The sequence below is a fragment of the Clytia hemisphaerica genome, unplaced genomic scaffold (genome assembly GCF_902728285.1).
Source record: "Clytia hemisphaerica strain Z4C2 unplaced genomic scaffold, Clytia hemisphaerica genome assembly, whole genome shotgun sequence".
Taxonomy (NCBI): Eukaryota; Metazoa; Cnidaria; class Hydrozoa; order Leptothecata; family Clytiidae; genus Clytia; species Clytia hemisphaerica.
The window spans coordinates 1,109,862-1,126,750 of NW_027104370.1; the positions used below are offsets into that span (position 1 = coordinate 1,109,862).

The 16,889-nt window shown below is 35.2% G+C and overlaps 2 protein-coding genes across 2 annotated transcripts; one reads left to right on the top strand and one right to left on the bottom strand.

Annotated features, from left to right (window-relative positions):
• Positions 1-6,275: 6,275 nt before the first annotated feature.
• Positions 6,276-10,041, top strand: LOC136818459 (stAR-related lipid transfer protein 7, mitochondrial-like). The gene is made up of 7 exons (XM_067074798.1): positions 6,276-6,947; positions 7,128-7,276; positions 7,473-7,522; positions 7,712-7,867; positions 8,086-8,223; positions 8,698-8,782; positions 9,339-10,041. Exons 1-7 carry the CDS (start codon positions 6,310-6,312, stop codon positions 9,410-9,412), a joined length of 1,290 nt encoding a protein of 429 aa, XP_066930899.1. The 5' UTR covers positions 6,276-6,309; the 3' UTR covers positions 9,413-10,041.
• Positions 10,042-12,196: 2,155 nt separating this feature from the next.
• LOC136818487 (C-type mannose receptor 2-like) lies at positions 12,197-15,253 on the bottom strand. Its single transcript, XM_067074822.1, has 4 exons — positions 15,112-15,253; positions 14,731-14,887; positions 12,867-13,244; positions 12,197-12,392 (listed from the first exon to the last, which is right to left on the bottom strand). Exons 1-4 carry the CDS (start codon positions 15,173-15,175, stop codon positions 12,197-12,199), a joined length of 795 nt encoding a protein of 264 aa, XP_066930923.1. The 5' UTR covers positions 15,176-15,253.
• Positions 15,254-16,889: the final 1,636 nt, after the last annotated feature.

Consider the following 16,889-nt stretch of genomic DNA (forward strand, 5'->3'; position numbering starts at 1 on the left):
CAAGGCCTTAAAAATCGAAGCGCTGTCTCGGGAATTGAATGACAAATTTTGGTTGGTTGATATTCTGGTTGCTGCACGTTTTATTTTGTTTCCAACTTTCAAGTTTTAATTAATATTGTCTTGCGAACTTTTTGATTCAGGTAACTTTCATCCTTGTTGTTGAAATGTATCCTATAGATGACTGATGTTGTTTTTTCTGAAAGCTAGATTTCCTAGTGTGACTAACTGTTAAATGAGCTGAAAGGAACAGTGAAGGAAGAATGGTTGGGATCAATGTCCACAGATGCAGCACTGCTAGTTTATGACAGTTAGGAACATTTGGCGAGTTCCTGTACGCAGCCGCAATCAAAAAAATCATAACAACACTCATTAAAAAATGGCGTTCGTGTCTTTTCTCACTTTTTTTAGCCTAGACGATGTAACAAACAAAGTAAGTATAAGCACACTGTGCTTTTAATTGGCTGAAATTTTTTTTCGCGTTGGAAAAACTTATTCAAACTTTCAGCAAAGATTGACCAAACTGTTATAATGAAAATTAACCAGCGCATTTTTTATCTTCTTACCTTCTTCATCTTCATTGAAGCACTCAAGGTTTACTGAAGCTAAGCACATAAGATGTTCTTATAATTATTGATATTCACTGAAACACCGTTCGTTGTGCGCTGAGGTGGAGTGCGTGACGTAACTCGCGTGGCAACTAACTCGCCTTCTGTTGGAAGATCATATTGGGCGTTTTGGCGTTACCACCCTCGAAGCAGCGGGCGCCTCTGTCTTTCCGCAACTCTTTCCACCATTTTAGATGGCCTTAACAATAGATCCAAAAGGGCGCCATACGTGGCGCCATAATCTTAGAATATAATAGACCTTTTCGCCTTTGCATCCGCCATATTGAATTGTATGCAAAAATTATGGTTGCCGAATTGCCGTGGTGAAATTCCCTTAGAAAGTATGCAAAACATATGCAAGTTTACACAAAGATTAAAAAGACAACAAAGCATCTTATAAATAAATATTATAATCATTAGAACAATAAAAGATGGAATTTCTTAATCCAAAAGGAAATATTTACAACAACAAAAGTCTTTTAGGAATTTGTTCTTAAAGACATTGCATATTCTGTTTTCATGCCATTAAAAAATTCCACGAAGACGGAGTACACTCATCAAACTTTCAAAACACGCAAACTGAAAGCAGTAATTATGACGTCACACTTCATCAATGTTTTGATTTGATCATTTGGGCGGCTCTATTCCCAGGAGAATAATTTGCCGTCAGCCCGATAAGGATTGTTTTTTACCTTCGCTGGGATTTTCAGTTTGAGTTTATGTCTAAGTTAATGGTTTTTTTGAAGTGCTTGTTCTAAGAGATGAGTGAATATAATTGTTTTTAGTTTTCAAAAGAAGCAAATTTAATCTTTCTTCTACAAGATTACACTTTAATATAATGCCAATTATGCATGTAAGTTTTTATTTAATACTTTCTTTTTGCATATGTTTTGCATACTTTCTAAGGGAATTTCACCACGGCAATTCGGCAACCATAATTTTTGCATACAATTCAATATGGCGGACGCAAAGGCGAAAAGGTCTATTTGTTTTGGTCTCCGGCTTTGGGAAGTAGCAATGTTTTTGGTTGTTTTCGATGGGAAATGGTAAGAAACTTAAGTTTACAAGTCATTTAGTTTTTGTTGGCTTATAGAATGGCAGTATCCTGGATGGTTTCCCTAACTGTATGAGTATATATTTTTTTGCTTGAGAGTCAAGTAAACGATATAGCGCTTTCGCAGCATTAATCTTTGATACGCATTTTGGTGGGACGCTAGTGTGGCTAACTGTTTAACATAGCGTCTTTTCAATTTCCTTTATAACTGCTCAGAAAGTTTGCCATCCTCTGCGATCCAGTTGCCTAAGATTTTGACGTAGCTTGCAACTCTTTCAATCTTTCCTCTTTTGACATCCATATCCAGCTCTTGAACCTCCTCTTTCCTCTTTCCGGTTTTAATTATCAGGTAATTTGTTTTTCCCGTGTTGAAAGTGAACCCAAGTAGTTTTGGGGAGAACAACAAAATTTTGGATTTTTGTCGTCCCCAATGTCATCCCTGATAATCTGATTTTGCCATTCAAGAATGAAAGCATAATAGAAAAAAATCTTCATAAAGAACAAAGCAGGTATACAGAAATAAAAAGAAAAGAGTTTAAAAATAAGAAATTTGACAAAATTATACTAAAAGAAAATCAAAAATGAAAAAGAATCGGACAGCAACTTCGACGCCATTTTTCCAGCTTGAAAACTTCACTTACTTTACTGCTCTGTCGGCGGTCGTCAAAATGCGCGCGGGTAAGCTATGGACTTTAGACTGATTAAATTGCAGAATGTTGGTTCTGTAAAATGTAAAATATATAATGGTTGGACTTTGACCCGCTTCTTGCCTTTGACGTCATTTTTGCTGCGAACTTGACTGGGAGAAGATAGCTCGTGTTCGAATTTCATAATAAATCAGTTTTTCAGTCAAATTCCAATCCTGTTTGTTCTGTCTCTACTCAAAATTTTTCATGGTAAGTCGGTAAGTATTTTGTATAGCAAATTCATATTTTTGGGGAATATTTTTCTGATCGACAGTGCATTGGAAATGCATGTATATGACTATGAGTGACTATGATGGCCACTTTTATGCACCACCCGTTGTGTGCAACACCTCTTGTATGCCTGGTTTTGTTTTGTTTTGTTTTTTATTAATTTTCATTTTCAGGAATAGCAAACAGAAATTAAGAAATAGTGGTACGGTACTCCAGCATAAAATTTTCCAAATGATTGTAATAGAGGGGGGTTCCCAGTGCACGAACGAGCGTCTTTGAACTTGAAAAAAACAACCAAAACAAACTTCTATAGAACTTCCTTTGTGCAGCAGAATCCTCAAACTATCCCTTGCAATCTCTCCAAAAATTAAAATAAACGGAGCACTAGAACAATAACAAACCAATTTTGAACAAGACCAAGTAAAATAATCACGAAATTCGGGATTTTTGTAAACATGGCTGATCGCGAGAGAAAATGTTTTTTATAAGAGAATTTGCGCAAGAAGAGTTCTGAAAATGACTTTCCTCTTTTAAAAACCTGTTATCTTCCATCACACAAAATTTCATTGAAACATGTTAGCTTATTAATTCAAAATCAATAGAAACATATCACCAGTAGTTGATATAAAAAAGGTTCCAGTTCGCGAACGGTCCGAACACCATATTCAAAATGAACCCATTGCAACGTCAAAACATGCGAAAGCGCTGGTGATCTCAATTAAAAAAGAAGACACTACATTGCCACGCTTTTCAATGAGCAAAAAAACTTGAAAAAGAAAACAAAAAAATGGACGACAAGAAAATATTTACAAAAATAAACAGGTTAGTAAAACGCTAAAGTTCTTATAAAAAAGATGCTTTTTTGGTGAAAAAGCGCATGGCTTTGAAAAGTTCAAATACCCTTGTATTATCTCAGAAGAGAGTTAAAGTATAGACCTTTTTTCAAAGAGGACATCCTGTTGAATAATTTTGTATTCCAGCCATAAAAACAATGATAGAGCCATGCATAATTTCTGTATCATGTATATTGTATATATTATGCATGGTTTTATCATTGTTTTTCTGCTGGACTACATAATTATTCAACAGGGTGGCCTCTTTGAAAAAAGGTCTATTACCTGCGAGCGGAGCTCTAATTTTCTCTTTCAAAAGATCGTTCGCGCACTGGTTTGCTCGTTCGCGCACTGGGTCCCAATAGCGCTCGCTTTAACGACTTATTATTCCAAGAAGAAGCCTTCAAATAATAAAGTGAAAACAAACTGAAAGAAGGACTTCAAGCTTGTTTACGAGATGGACAAAAAGGATTTATGTAAAAACCAAAAGTAAGAGAAAAGAGAAAAATAAGTTTGCCGTTCGTGCACTGGGTACCCCCTCTACCTCTAACACTGAATAAATTGAACAGGAATCAAACGCAATCGAATAATTGCCACTCAATTGTCGGGCGCAATCGAGTCATAATCGAATATTACCCAGCATCTTCCGTTCGATTGCTTTGATTGCTTCAATTATGTTTGATTGTATTTATTCGATTATATTAGCTCAGGCATCGAAATAAGGGATAGAAAGTGCATCGCAATTTTTTGATAAGCATGATTTTGCATCCTAAAATAGATCAATTTTCAATTTTTAGCTTGTATGTAAGTATCCTAAAACGCATCGCAAATAGCGAAATGAGATATGCTAATTCGATCCCTGTAGCTTGTATTTGATTATATATGTTCAATTACGTTCAATCTGTCAATTGGTCTAAATCTCTAAGAGGATGGGCTTAAAAATTGCAATCAATCTTATTGAACATTATCGTAATGAAACATAATCAAATATTACCCAGGAATCGTCCGTTTGATTGTGATTCGATTAGGTTACAATAAAAAATATGTTGCGTTCGGGTCGTCAAAATCATGTCAATATTCAGCAACGTGGTAGGGCCAATATCCTGGGACCGAAATTAAGGGCCGCTTTACATTGTATATAAATGGGTCAGTATTTGAGGTCTTGCAAAAACTTAACTTAAGAAATAGCCTATCCGGTGATGCACGGATGTAGGTGGGTGTCTTCTCCCCTGTGTCTTTTCCCCGTAGATCTTTTTCTTGGGAAGTTGTTCTTCAAATTAGTTTTCAGGGTTGGCTCAGATCAATGTTTTTCATCTATGGCTCAAATTTTAGGTAATTTCTCATAGTTTTGAAAATGTTAATTTCATTATTTATTTTGTCATAAAACCATAAAAGTTTTTAGGCGCATTATTTTTGCGTGTGAGTCAAGTAAATGATAAATAAAGCGCTTTTGCAGCATTAATCTTTGATATGATGTGCATTCCCGTGGGATGCTAGTGTTTTTTTTATAAAACTCAACGAGACGATCAAAAAAAATTGGGCTTTTCCAGAATCCAGTTGGGATATTGTCAAGACCGAAAGATTTGTCATTTGAAAATGATTTGACACTTTTAGTGAGCCCATCTAAGGTAAAAAGAGAGGTGGAAATACCAAGCTCATCGAAAATTTGGGTGATCATTTCAACCTGTAAGTTCAATATTTTGTCTTCCATGTATCAGATATGAGATAATGTGAATTTGAGATAGAATCATTTTCTCCTGAATAAACATTTCCTCAGCATTGATGAGCTAGGTATACCCAGACCCAGTCACTTTTGAGCATTTAGCAGGTGTTTTCCTTGTAGGACGAGTTTGGTGTTTTTTCTTCACACCTTTGAGTGCCTTACACACATGAAAGAAGGTTATTTTCAAAGTTGAAAAAACTTCTTGCTGGGCCAGATAAATTTGATAAAGAAAAAGTGAAAACTATAAATTAAATTTTATTCATTTCTTGACGTTTCGGTGTCTTCTTTGCACCATGATAACAAGTATAGTAAAAAAATTCAAATCAAAAACCAAACTCAACAAAATCAAACCTCCGTGGTTACAACTCACATAATGACTGAAAATCATGATTTTTCCATAATATAATATGAAAGTTTTGAATAATAGTAATCATCGGATTGATGAAGAGCTTTATATAAAAGAAATACTGAGCATAAGGGAGCTCAAACTGGACTTTAATGAGCGCGTCTCTTCATCCCCCTTGAGCTCTTTTAAGATGTATGTGTTCCTTTGTAAAATCTAACAACTTGTAATTACCTGGTAGTAATTTTTAAATTTTTTGATTTTTTGAATGTTGTAAATTGAAATTCGATTTGATTCTTTTTTTACTATACTTGTGATCATGGTGCAAAGAAGACACCGAAACGTCAAGAAATGAATAAAATTAAATTTCTAGTTTTCCCTTATTTTCAAAGATGTTTTTCTTTTTGATTTTTTGCTTTGGGTAAAGAGAGAGACTGACTTCCTCATTAACCTTGATCAGTGTTTGTATTTGTCGATTTGTTCACGGGATCATCATCTGGCTTAGAGAGTAGGTCAATTATATTTTTCACCTCAATGATGTAAAACAAAGATCAGAGTTGGTATAAAGCTGCTGCCAGTCTAGCATTCCAAACACTGTTTGAACAAGAATATAATCAATTTGGGATTTGCCTCCAGATGGGTTTTGAAAATACCAAAGTTTTGAAGTTTTGTGAAAGTGGTAGAGAATAACCGAAATTGCTATAATAGTCTTGTCATATTTTTAATTTTTGTTAGAAAAGTCAAGAAATTTTAAGTAATTATACAGACTTTTTTATTTGAAAACTAGCTTTAAGACATTCACTTTAACTTTTCTAATTCTAGATATTTTTAAGGATGAGGCGAAAAGAAAGTTGGGTTAATCTTACGAGAAATAAATTGGAGAATCTTCTTCATCATCATATACCAAAATCAACACGATATGATTCAGATAAATTGCCACCAAGGATACAGAAAAATGGTATATCTGTAGCAGCCCGTGTTGTTGGGAACGAAATTAGAAATTTTACTAAAAAGACTACAGGGAAAGACTTGGCACAATTGAGAAATAGCCGAACAAGGCAATTAATGTTGACAAAATTCTCAGCAATAAGAGTAGCAGTAACAAATAAACAAACTCAATATCAGTTGTTAGCGTTAGCTTGTGATACTGGATCGAATCTTGTGACATCATTATCGCCAGAAGGGCCAGAGTGTGATTACAATTTTAAAAAGAATTCTTTTATGAGAGACTTTATTGCTCAATATCACCAACAATGTTCGGACTTTCAAACAGTTCCCGATTTAAAGCCACCCCTTAAATTAAAAAATAGAGACAAAATTTTATCACAACTGGAACAAAAGCCCAAAATATCTGAGGTTGCAGTACAGCGATGTCGTTGTGAGTCTATAATAGAAGATGAAAAGAAAGCCAATAAATTGAATTTCCTTGGATGTTGGTTACATAAAGGGATAGATGAAGATGAAGTTGAAAAGTAAGTTTATTGTTTATCAATCATAAATTGTTTGTTTATGTTTTTTAGCAAAACACGCTAGTGGTGTAATTGAAAATTGGTGGGCAAAGTTTCGTTTTGAATATCAATGAGCGCTTTGATTGAAAGATACAAGAACGATCATGTTTATATAATATTATAAGGTTATATTTTTTATTTTAGTTATTGGAATGAAAATGTATCTCATTTTTTGCAAGAAAACAAAAAGCAACTTCATCAAAACCCCAACAATGAATGGTCACATTTTCTGGACAATGAAAAATATGCAGTCTTCAGGAGGAGACTGAATTGTGGACTTTATGAATACAGAGGTACAAATTAGTTTTGAATGTTTTTGAATCTGGTTGAAGTGTTTTTCTAACTCATTCGGTTGAAATGTGCTTGTTCAACTAATTCCTGTCTAGATTGTGTATTTTGTAGGTATACTATGACAGGCACAGTGTCGGGATGAAAAACTGCAGGATCATAAATTTTAAGTTGTATATTATTATCCTTGTTTTCTTTTAGTTCAAGCAACCTTTCCAGATATATCCGCCCAAAAATTATTTCAGACTCAGGTTTGTTCCTTTATCAAGTTTTAAACATTTTGCATTTTGGTTTTGAAACAAGATTTTCCTTGACAAATTTTCCTTTTCATTTAATTTCCTAAAGCTCCTTTTTGTTTTAATTTTTTCGGCACTTTTGATAGCCAATATCTCTATATAAATGCTACAATGTTATCATATAATTCTCTCCTCTTTTATCAGGTGGATGGTCCTTACAGGCGGAAATGGGACGATTATGTTCTCCAACTAGACGTTGTTGACAGTGACAAACAAACATCCACTGATCTTGTGCACTGGGTCACTAAATGTCCATACCCTTTCTCTACCAGAGAATATATTTATCTTCGAAGGAGCAAGGTAAGGCAAATTTTATGCTTGAAGGTTGAGGGGTAAACTAATAACGTTTGAAATTATTTCTTGGGGTCAGTTTGGTAAGAGTTTGTTTAAAAAAGACTATTAATTGCTGTGATAGTGCAATCTTGTTGTTGCTCTAACCGTCACAAAGAACTTTAAAATTGTCTATCATTTTGGAGCTTTACGCTAAGCTTTTCATTGTTTCTCTTCTTTTTTTTTAGATTGACCTTGAAAAAAAGTTTATGCTTTTGTACTCGAAAGCAACAGTTAACACAGACATACCTAAAGACAAACAGGTCGAGCGAGTTGAAACGTATGTTTCCAAACTGATCATCAAACCACATCAAGAATTTGATAAGGTATCTAAATCCCTTTAAAGTACTTTCAACAGACTTTCTTATCTTCTTATCGTTGTACAGACATGTTTTGTTTTTCTATGATGTAATTTCTACAAACATTGCATCATATTTTTGGCTGAATCACTGTCATTGACATATGACACTGCGTTTAAAAAAAAATCGTTAGTTCTACCTACTGTCAGACAGACAGACCTCGATGAGTGTTTGAAAGTTGTTTCGAGTCTTTTCCAAATAGGAAATACTGCAAGTGACATTTGTGAATTTAATGTGCTTCTAAAAGACACTGCTATCAACTAAATATTAGGATTCTAAGCGTTCCAAACTCTAGTTATATCTAATAAAAATGAAATTTTCTTGACTCAAGAATTCTTTGAGAATAAGGTCCAATAGGTTTTTACATCTTGAAAAATGATTTTTGAAAAACAAAATTTTTATACTTTCAGAAAACTTAATCTTTTTTCGTCCACTTTCTAGAATGGATGCGATTTCCTGTTGACGTATTACGACGACCCGAAAATGATGTTGCCGCAACGAGTGCTTGACGTGGCAGCATCAAAAGGTAAGTTTCAAAGATTGGATTCCAGTAAAGAGGTTTAATATTGAAATTCCAGTAACGGTTTTAATCGTGTTGATAAGGGTTTTGTGTTAATCTCGATTGGTCACCATAGCTCAACCTTTATCGATCACTGCCGTGCTCAAAAGCTAATGTCAAGCGTATCCCCGTTTTAGCTGACTTGTAACAGGTATTTGAAGGTCAATTGCTTTAAGCCAATCTAAGGTACATCCAAGTATAAGCTGATTTCGAGGCTGATTTTGAGACTTGAAGGCGATTCTTTATAACCCAATCGGTTTTGACCTGAAAGCTTCTTTTTCGATAGCCATTTACTAGAAAGTAGGGAAGGGCGCCACTTTTTCTCCCTGGATTGCTCTACTAACCCTTGATTGTTCTCCGATTGCCGAGCATTAAGCAGATAGGCATCCAGTACCAGGACTAAGTACAAGGTCTTCGCTATGACCCGGCCGTCAGGGATTGAACCCATGAGCTTGTGCATTGTAGCCGAATGCAATGCTCTATTTTTGTAGTAGTAGTTCAACTCCTTTTTAAACTTTTTCAGGAATATCACAATCAATGTTGAGAATGTATCGTGCAGCAGTTATGCTGAATGAGATGGGGAAAAAGGAGAAATGAAAAAAAAGCCCTAAAGAAATTCAATGGAAAGAGTGGTTTGATCGTTAGTGCTTTCGAGCAAAGTAGAAGTTGATTCTTCTACAGATCTTAGGTGATTAGAAAGGACATTCCACATACAAGCAGCTGCTTTTAGAGAATCTCTGATGATATTATGATATAGCCGCATAATTCAAACCCGGTTATGTCTAGTGCTTTCTCGTCCTATGGACCTGTACTAACTCACGTGAACTATATCTTTTGGCTAGCTGAGTACCTCACCAGGATAGCCCTTTCAAAATCAGAGGAAGTGATCTCGCGGCTTATTGCAATTGCAAGGTGATAAGTAGTATGACGAAGTATGACTCGCGCTACATTCTTGAGATGAATAAAAAAGAACCTATATCTAATGTGATACTTGTTGTTCCGGTGGTGCATTGAGTGGCTGTTACATGTTGCCTCAATTTCTTTGACTAGAAAAATTTTCCTACATATTTTTATGCATAGAATTTTTAACACTTAGTTTTTTTTTCAAATATTTCGTATTATTGTAAAGCATGTAGGTTTTCAGTGCATACATGCACTTTCTTTGGAATAATGATATTTTGTGTCTTGTATTTTTGTGAATGAGATTATTTTAGAAATAAATTGTTGAAAAATGAAATTATATTTTGAGTAGTTTCTTATCCATGTAAGGTAAATTGTACAAACGTTTTCGTAACTCCTTTTTAGCTATGTATACTCGGTTATGTAAACCCTAGCTAAAATAAAAATTGCTACCAAAACAGTTTCAGAAGCTTCTTAACTCTCTGACTTTTTATTTTAAATTATGTAATATATTCAGATACGTAATTGAATAATTTATGTAAGATCTACTTTTCATAGTTTTTACATATTTTCACAGCACGCCTGTTAATGTCAAGCTGAGAGTGTTTTTTTGTGGTCCGAAATCTATTGTTGAAACAAAAGTTGAACAATGAAATATCAAAAGTAATTACTCTGGTTTGAATTTGTTAAAATCAAGAGTAAAATTAAGTTTACCCCCCAGACCAGGCAAACTTTTTCACTGTTCAGATTTTTCTATACCCCGGAGAATATACATCGACACCCATGTGCGAACATTTTCTGGAGGAGCCCATTATTAAAACGTTCTTTTTTTCTATGATTTTTTATTCTATTTGACTAATTTTAATTTACTTTACACAGCAAAAATAAGGAAATGATGAATTGAAATAATGGAAAAGAATTGTAACATCTAAAACACACTAAAACCCTCTTCTCACAGACCCGGTAGAATTTTTTCAGCCAGTGGGGGTAAAAATAACGGACTGAAACTCGATGGGGATCGATATCCGCTTATTTTCTATGACCGGGGATTTAAATTCATTTGCTTTCAAATTCAGTGGGGATGGTAAAAATAACATAATATTTTGCAGTGAGGATTGGTTTATTTGATTATTTTCAGTGGGGACGAAAATTGGGGTATAATTTTCCACCGGAGACGATTTTTTGGCCAATTTTTTTCCAGTGAGTTTGTGAGAAGGGGTGTTCTAAAGCTTACAAATGGTAAGTTATTCTCCAATCAAATTTACAGGAATGAATGATCAGAACCCAACCGTATCGTCTAGCTTTTCTAACACGCTTTTTAAAGTTCGTTCATCTAATGTTTCCAGCTCATCCAAATAGACTTAAACGTATGCGTAATTTTATCGTTCTTTAAACCACTATTCGTTAAACACATGGTCGGGGTTTAGGATGGCTTAATATGTCGTTCTTTGTTAGGATTAGGGTTAGGATTTGTCGTTCTCTAAACAAATTTTCTTTAAAAAAAGATTTAAAAATTGAATTCACAAATATAAGGTCTTATAAATCCGCACGTCGAGGTACTCCAATACTTGGTGAATGGGTTCAAAAATACACAATCTGATGGCGATGGCTGCCCTGATAACCATTTTTTGTAGCATGTTGTTGCGCCAGACACCCATTTAAAGGTTCCTTCAACATCTTTGTCATTATAACCAATCCATGTTCCACTAAATCCTCTGGAAAAGTAAAGTAAATGTACAAATGGGAAGAAATTTTGGCGGGAATTTAATTTGGCGGATGCTGAAAAAGTTTTTTCGTAGGAAATTTAATTTGGCGGATCAGGGAAAATGCTAATTTTGGCGAGAATTTAATTTGGCGTATGACGGGCGGGGGTCAGTGACAAAGAAAATCCTGCAAGATCAACAAGTCGCTCAAGAACACCCATGCTCCCCCACTCTGTTTACATTGCATTTGACAGTGAATTAACTTACCTGTTTCCACTCTCTCGAGCGAGAAAATCATTTTCAGCTTCTGAGTCAATAGTTACTAGACTTCCTTTAAGTTGTTCACAAAGTTGTCGAGCAATATCCCACGTTGAAAGTCTTTTAAAGAATCGATAGCTCTTTCCACCACCGTTCGGATTGAAATATGGTTTCTTGCAAACATATCCAGCCTATTGAATTGTAGAAAATGTTTCATCGTGTGTTTTGTATTTATTAAGCATTTTTATCGTCAGTGTGGATTCCTAAAAAAAACTTCTGTGTTAGGTGTAGCTTTTCGGAGAGAACAAATCTTTTAGGAGAAACATTTTTTATCAGTGTGATTGGAAAAAAAGTCAGGTTTTCACCTGTTTTATTCTTAGAAAACTTGTTCAAAGTGTTGTCAAATTTTAGCGTTTTTTCTATCAAAAGACAAATATCCGTTATTCTGTAACACTATGCAACACAATATTCATTTCTGCTCATTTTTAAACAAAATTCACTAAAATTTTGAAAATAAATACTATCTGACCTTTAGTTCACAGTTTGCATCGTTCCAATATCCCGTTTTTCGTTGGTAAACACAGTGTTCATTCCCGGCGTTGTTCGGTTCTCCAGCAGCGAAAAGAGTGAAACCAAACTCGGTATGGTCTGTCCATTTGAATGATCCTTCGTTGACAACGTCTGTGTAACCAATCCAAAATTTCTCCAAACCTCGTCTATAAAGAAGATAAATTTGATCTCTTTTTATATGTAGACAGTGAGATTTTTGGTCTTTGTAATATTGCAACAAAGATTTTACTGTAAGGAAGCTAATTTTCACGATTGGTATGGTAAATCGTTTCATGCATTTTGTCTAAAAGTGAGCGCTCTGACACAAATTAATATGGATAATTTCGAAAAGTATGAAATTAGTTCTCAACAATATTGTTCCTTTAAGGTATGTTTCTAAGTTCGCTTTTTGAGGAAATTCAAATAACAAACCACGTAACATCCTATTTGAAAAGGCCTTTTTCCTGCCTTTCTCTATGAGGATCATTATTTTTCTAAAATCTTGGTGAATAATGTATATTAAGACTTTGGCCAAAACCTCTCAAAGGGTTCCAAACGTCAAATCTACCCAAAACTTACTAGATTTCATGTCACAGAGACAAGGGTGTATGTGAAATTGAGAATATTCTACCAAAACTTACTTGTTGACAGCTTCATAATGAATGAACCTCGATTCGTCAATGTCTTTAAAACTGACAAGCTCAGCACCTCTGTATTGACACGAAGCTTGTGCTACAGCCCAGGATACCTTCTCAGTTCCGATGTAATATTTGTGATTCTCAAACTCAATCATATCGACATGGAATGGCATTTTACATACAGACGCAAATTTAGCGGTTAAGCATTGGTGATCATTCCAGGTCCCATCGTACCGAGAATGAGCACAATCTTCATTGTTATAATTATTTGGTTCACCAGCTGTCCAGTTTTCGTAGAATAAAGTAGCACCATCTACAGCAATAAATTGTCCTTCTGTCTGTTTGTCGTTTAGTCCAAGCCAAAAGTCGTGTATTCCTTTCCTAATGATGATCAATAAGAAATACCGTATTACCTAAAAAAACATCGTGGTACCTGGGGAAGACTAAATTGGGTACAAGGAGCTGCCACTACAGCACTGTTAAGAGTTGGTTTAGGTTTAAGCAAAAAACAGATATTAAAGGTCAAGAATTTCTAGTGAGTATCTGTAAGATTCCGATAAGCATTGTTTTTTGGGATGCGGTGTGGCCTTTAGAACGCAGCATTTATTAGAGGGAGGCACTCTGTTTTTTTTTTTTTTTTATCTATAGGTATTACAAATCTAAAAGTTCCTAGCCTCCCGCAAAAGGACCACAGATCATACCGGCAGGAGGAAGGAGCCCCAAATAAGCTAAACAATAGAGCGCAGTAATGACTAAAAAAACTAACTACAGAGGATAATTATTAACAAAATGGAAAAACAAAGAACTAGGAGAGCAAAAGACTAGAATAACGGTCCCTCAAAACGTCCAGCATCACGGATAAATTTTATCGTTATGTTCAATATATCATGATTTTGGACAATGCTAAAATCGGGGTCGCCATAAAAAAGTACTCTACACAATGTTTTGGAATTAAATGGAAACAAGGTTATGTCAAGTTGTAGAAGGCTGTCAAACATTACAAGTCTGTCATTGGAGTAATCAGTGCAATGCATTAGGAAATGCTGTGTCATTTCTAAAGAATTACTTCGACAGTTGCAGAAGGGGTCGATTGTGTCTGCAAAGTTATGTCTAAATTTGTGGTCCCGAAGATGACTGAAACCAACCCTCAATCGGTTAAGAAGAACCACGCCATCGTTGTCAGCAACTCTGAAAATTGAGTTAGCGCAAGGTCTAAAATACTTAAGAATTGCTTGTTTAAATAATGAGATAGAAGGAAGATTCCGTATATTATCGCCCAGGTTATTCCATTCATTGATGCAAAAAAGAAAAGAAGAGGCACGATAACGTTCAGTCCTACAAAAGGGTGCCTCCTATGGTGGTTTTATCCTCCACCCTGCCCTACGTTCCTCCTCCCCTCTCTTTGCAGGAAGAACATTTGAGAGATAAGCTCTTTTCAAGAGAGGTTAAGGTGCCATTTTTACAATGAAGCATTTACCAATACCATTATATGAGTTAAGATATGAGTAATCACAGACCTCAAAGTCACATATATTACAGAAACACGAATCTGTTAGAGGATATCAGCAACTTAGAATGGAGTTCTTTATAGAATCACTGCTGACCAGCTGTATATCGAAACAACCCGTTCTCAAAGACCCGCTAGAATCTTTTTCAGCCAGTGGGGTTAAAAATAACTGACCATGACGATATTTTGGCCAATTTTCCTAATGGGAAGGGATCCCAGTGGGTCTGTGAGAAGGGGGTCTGTATCACAGTCCTCTACAAAAGTCGCACATATTACAGGATCCCGGCAACCAAGAATAGAAGTCCTTTATAGAATCATTGCTAACCAACTATATACCGAAAGGAGATATACGATACTTACTGTTTAGCTGTCTGATAAACCAGATTCCATTCCGATAAATCTTTGGGTACAAAGAGATGTCCACCTCGCCATTGGCATCTAACCTCAGCATCGTTCCAATTATACAATGTCTTCTCAAAATAATAGTCTGTTCCAAAGCGAGGAAGTAGGTTCTCTTCTAAAAAATGAGTTGCACAAGTAAGCATTTTTCACGGTTACTAATTGGTTATATGACCCCTCAACTGTTTATAAGGGATTTTCAAATACACTGACATTAAACATTGAACTATATTATCTCTCGATGCAAAAAATGGTTGCGTATCTTAAATCAATATATCCTCCACATTTAAAAAACAAGATGCGGACCAACATAATTACATAATCACATAAACCAAATCTTACCTGCGATTATGAAGTTTAGGAAAAACAAGCAGTAGATGACGGATAAGAAAATACACAACCTCATTTTTACCAAGTATTTATCCTTGGTTCCTCTCCAAAATTTACTGCTGTAAGCTCTCAACAAAGAACTTAGCTCCTTAAGCTCTGTAATGTATTTTATGTTTTTATCTTGCCCTTTTATACCCTTTTATACACCCTGGCTAGCCACTTTTTTTAGAAACCACGAGGAATTCGCACCACATGATTGAATAATCCTCATTTAAAGTGATAAAAAAATTCTATAACGATTGTTTGATTCCATGGACGTTCATTCTACATAAGCTGCCATCTATTTTGACGTTTGGAGCTTTTGAATGCTTCCGTTTCCAGCAACCATGTTAGATAAGGTTTCACATAAAATTGAATCTAATTACGCTCATAGAAAAACAAATTAATTGATTAATCAACTTGTAAAAATAGAAGCACGAGGAGTAATTTAGGTTTTTCAAAAGATGATTAGCAAGTGAGGTTGGTTTGGATAACGAGTTCTTTCTGTAAATATAGAACGTGGTCAAGTTGTCCTTTATCTTTACCTAGCAAGAAATAGTCCAGAAAAACATTGGATATGGGGAATGGAGGATATGACATTTTTTGGAAATTTAGCCCCCGGATATTGTGACTTTTGATTCCCCCGGACAACAAATCTAACCCTCGGACAAGCATCAGTTGATCCCCCGGACATTCATAATCACCCCTAAACAAAGTAGTTTTGCCCCCAAACAAGGCAAATTTTGTGGATTTTTCACTACCCCCGGACAATATATCCAATATATCCTCCACCCTCATGTACGAAATTTTTCTAGATGAGCCCAATCTAATTATCCTCGCTACATCATCAATCAAAGCGCTTACAGAGATGATCTTGTAAAGCTGGAGATTGGAAAAAATGAAATAAACAAAGGAAAAACATATTAGTTATTTCCATGAAAAGTTAAAGCACTGGGGTGCAATCTGACTGAAAAGTAAAGAACTAGGAAAATATTTTTCTTCCATTGATTTCTTTTCTATTTTATGTAAAAGTGAAATAATGAGATAATAAATTGAATCACTGGAAAAATCCTATAACTCAGAACAAGGTATTTTTCAATTTGCCTTTTAAATTAAACTTACAGTCAGCTGTAGAAAAGCATGTAAATTTTCAGTGGTTCTCCTAGTCAGATACCGTCTAGTTCCACTTTAAATTAACCAATCTACAATCATGGTCGAAATATATTGACATTATATTGGTTGTTTTAACGGTTTTCAGAATTTAAAGTTCGGGCGAGAATGGCGATTTCAGGATTTCCACTTTAGTTCACTGGATATTTCAATTTTGGAGGGCTTAAGTGGCTTCCAGGCTATATTCTCAGCCTCGTTGGAACTTTTCTGAGCTTTTGGATCCTGAGATCCTAAGGTCCTAAGTCTTTAAGTCTAATGTTAAAACTCAGAGTTAAAACTCTACTTTCCAGCCCTAATTTATGGCACTTAATAATCACTTGCGTTTTTAAGATTTTGAGGGAATTTCCCTTTTATTCCAAATATTATGGCCAGCATTGTACTTAATTAAGAAATCTAAACAAATCCTAAAATAGCCTAAAAGTCAAATTCGCAAATATAAGCTCTTGTAGGTGCGCACGTCGTTGTAACCCAAGCCTGTGCGAATGGAGCCAGAACTGCACAGTCTTCAGGTGACGGTTGTCCTGGTAACCATTTTTTGTAGCATGTTGTTGCGCCAGACACCCAATTGAAGGTTCCTTCCA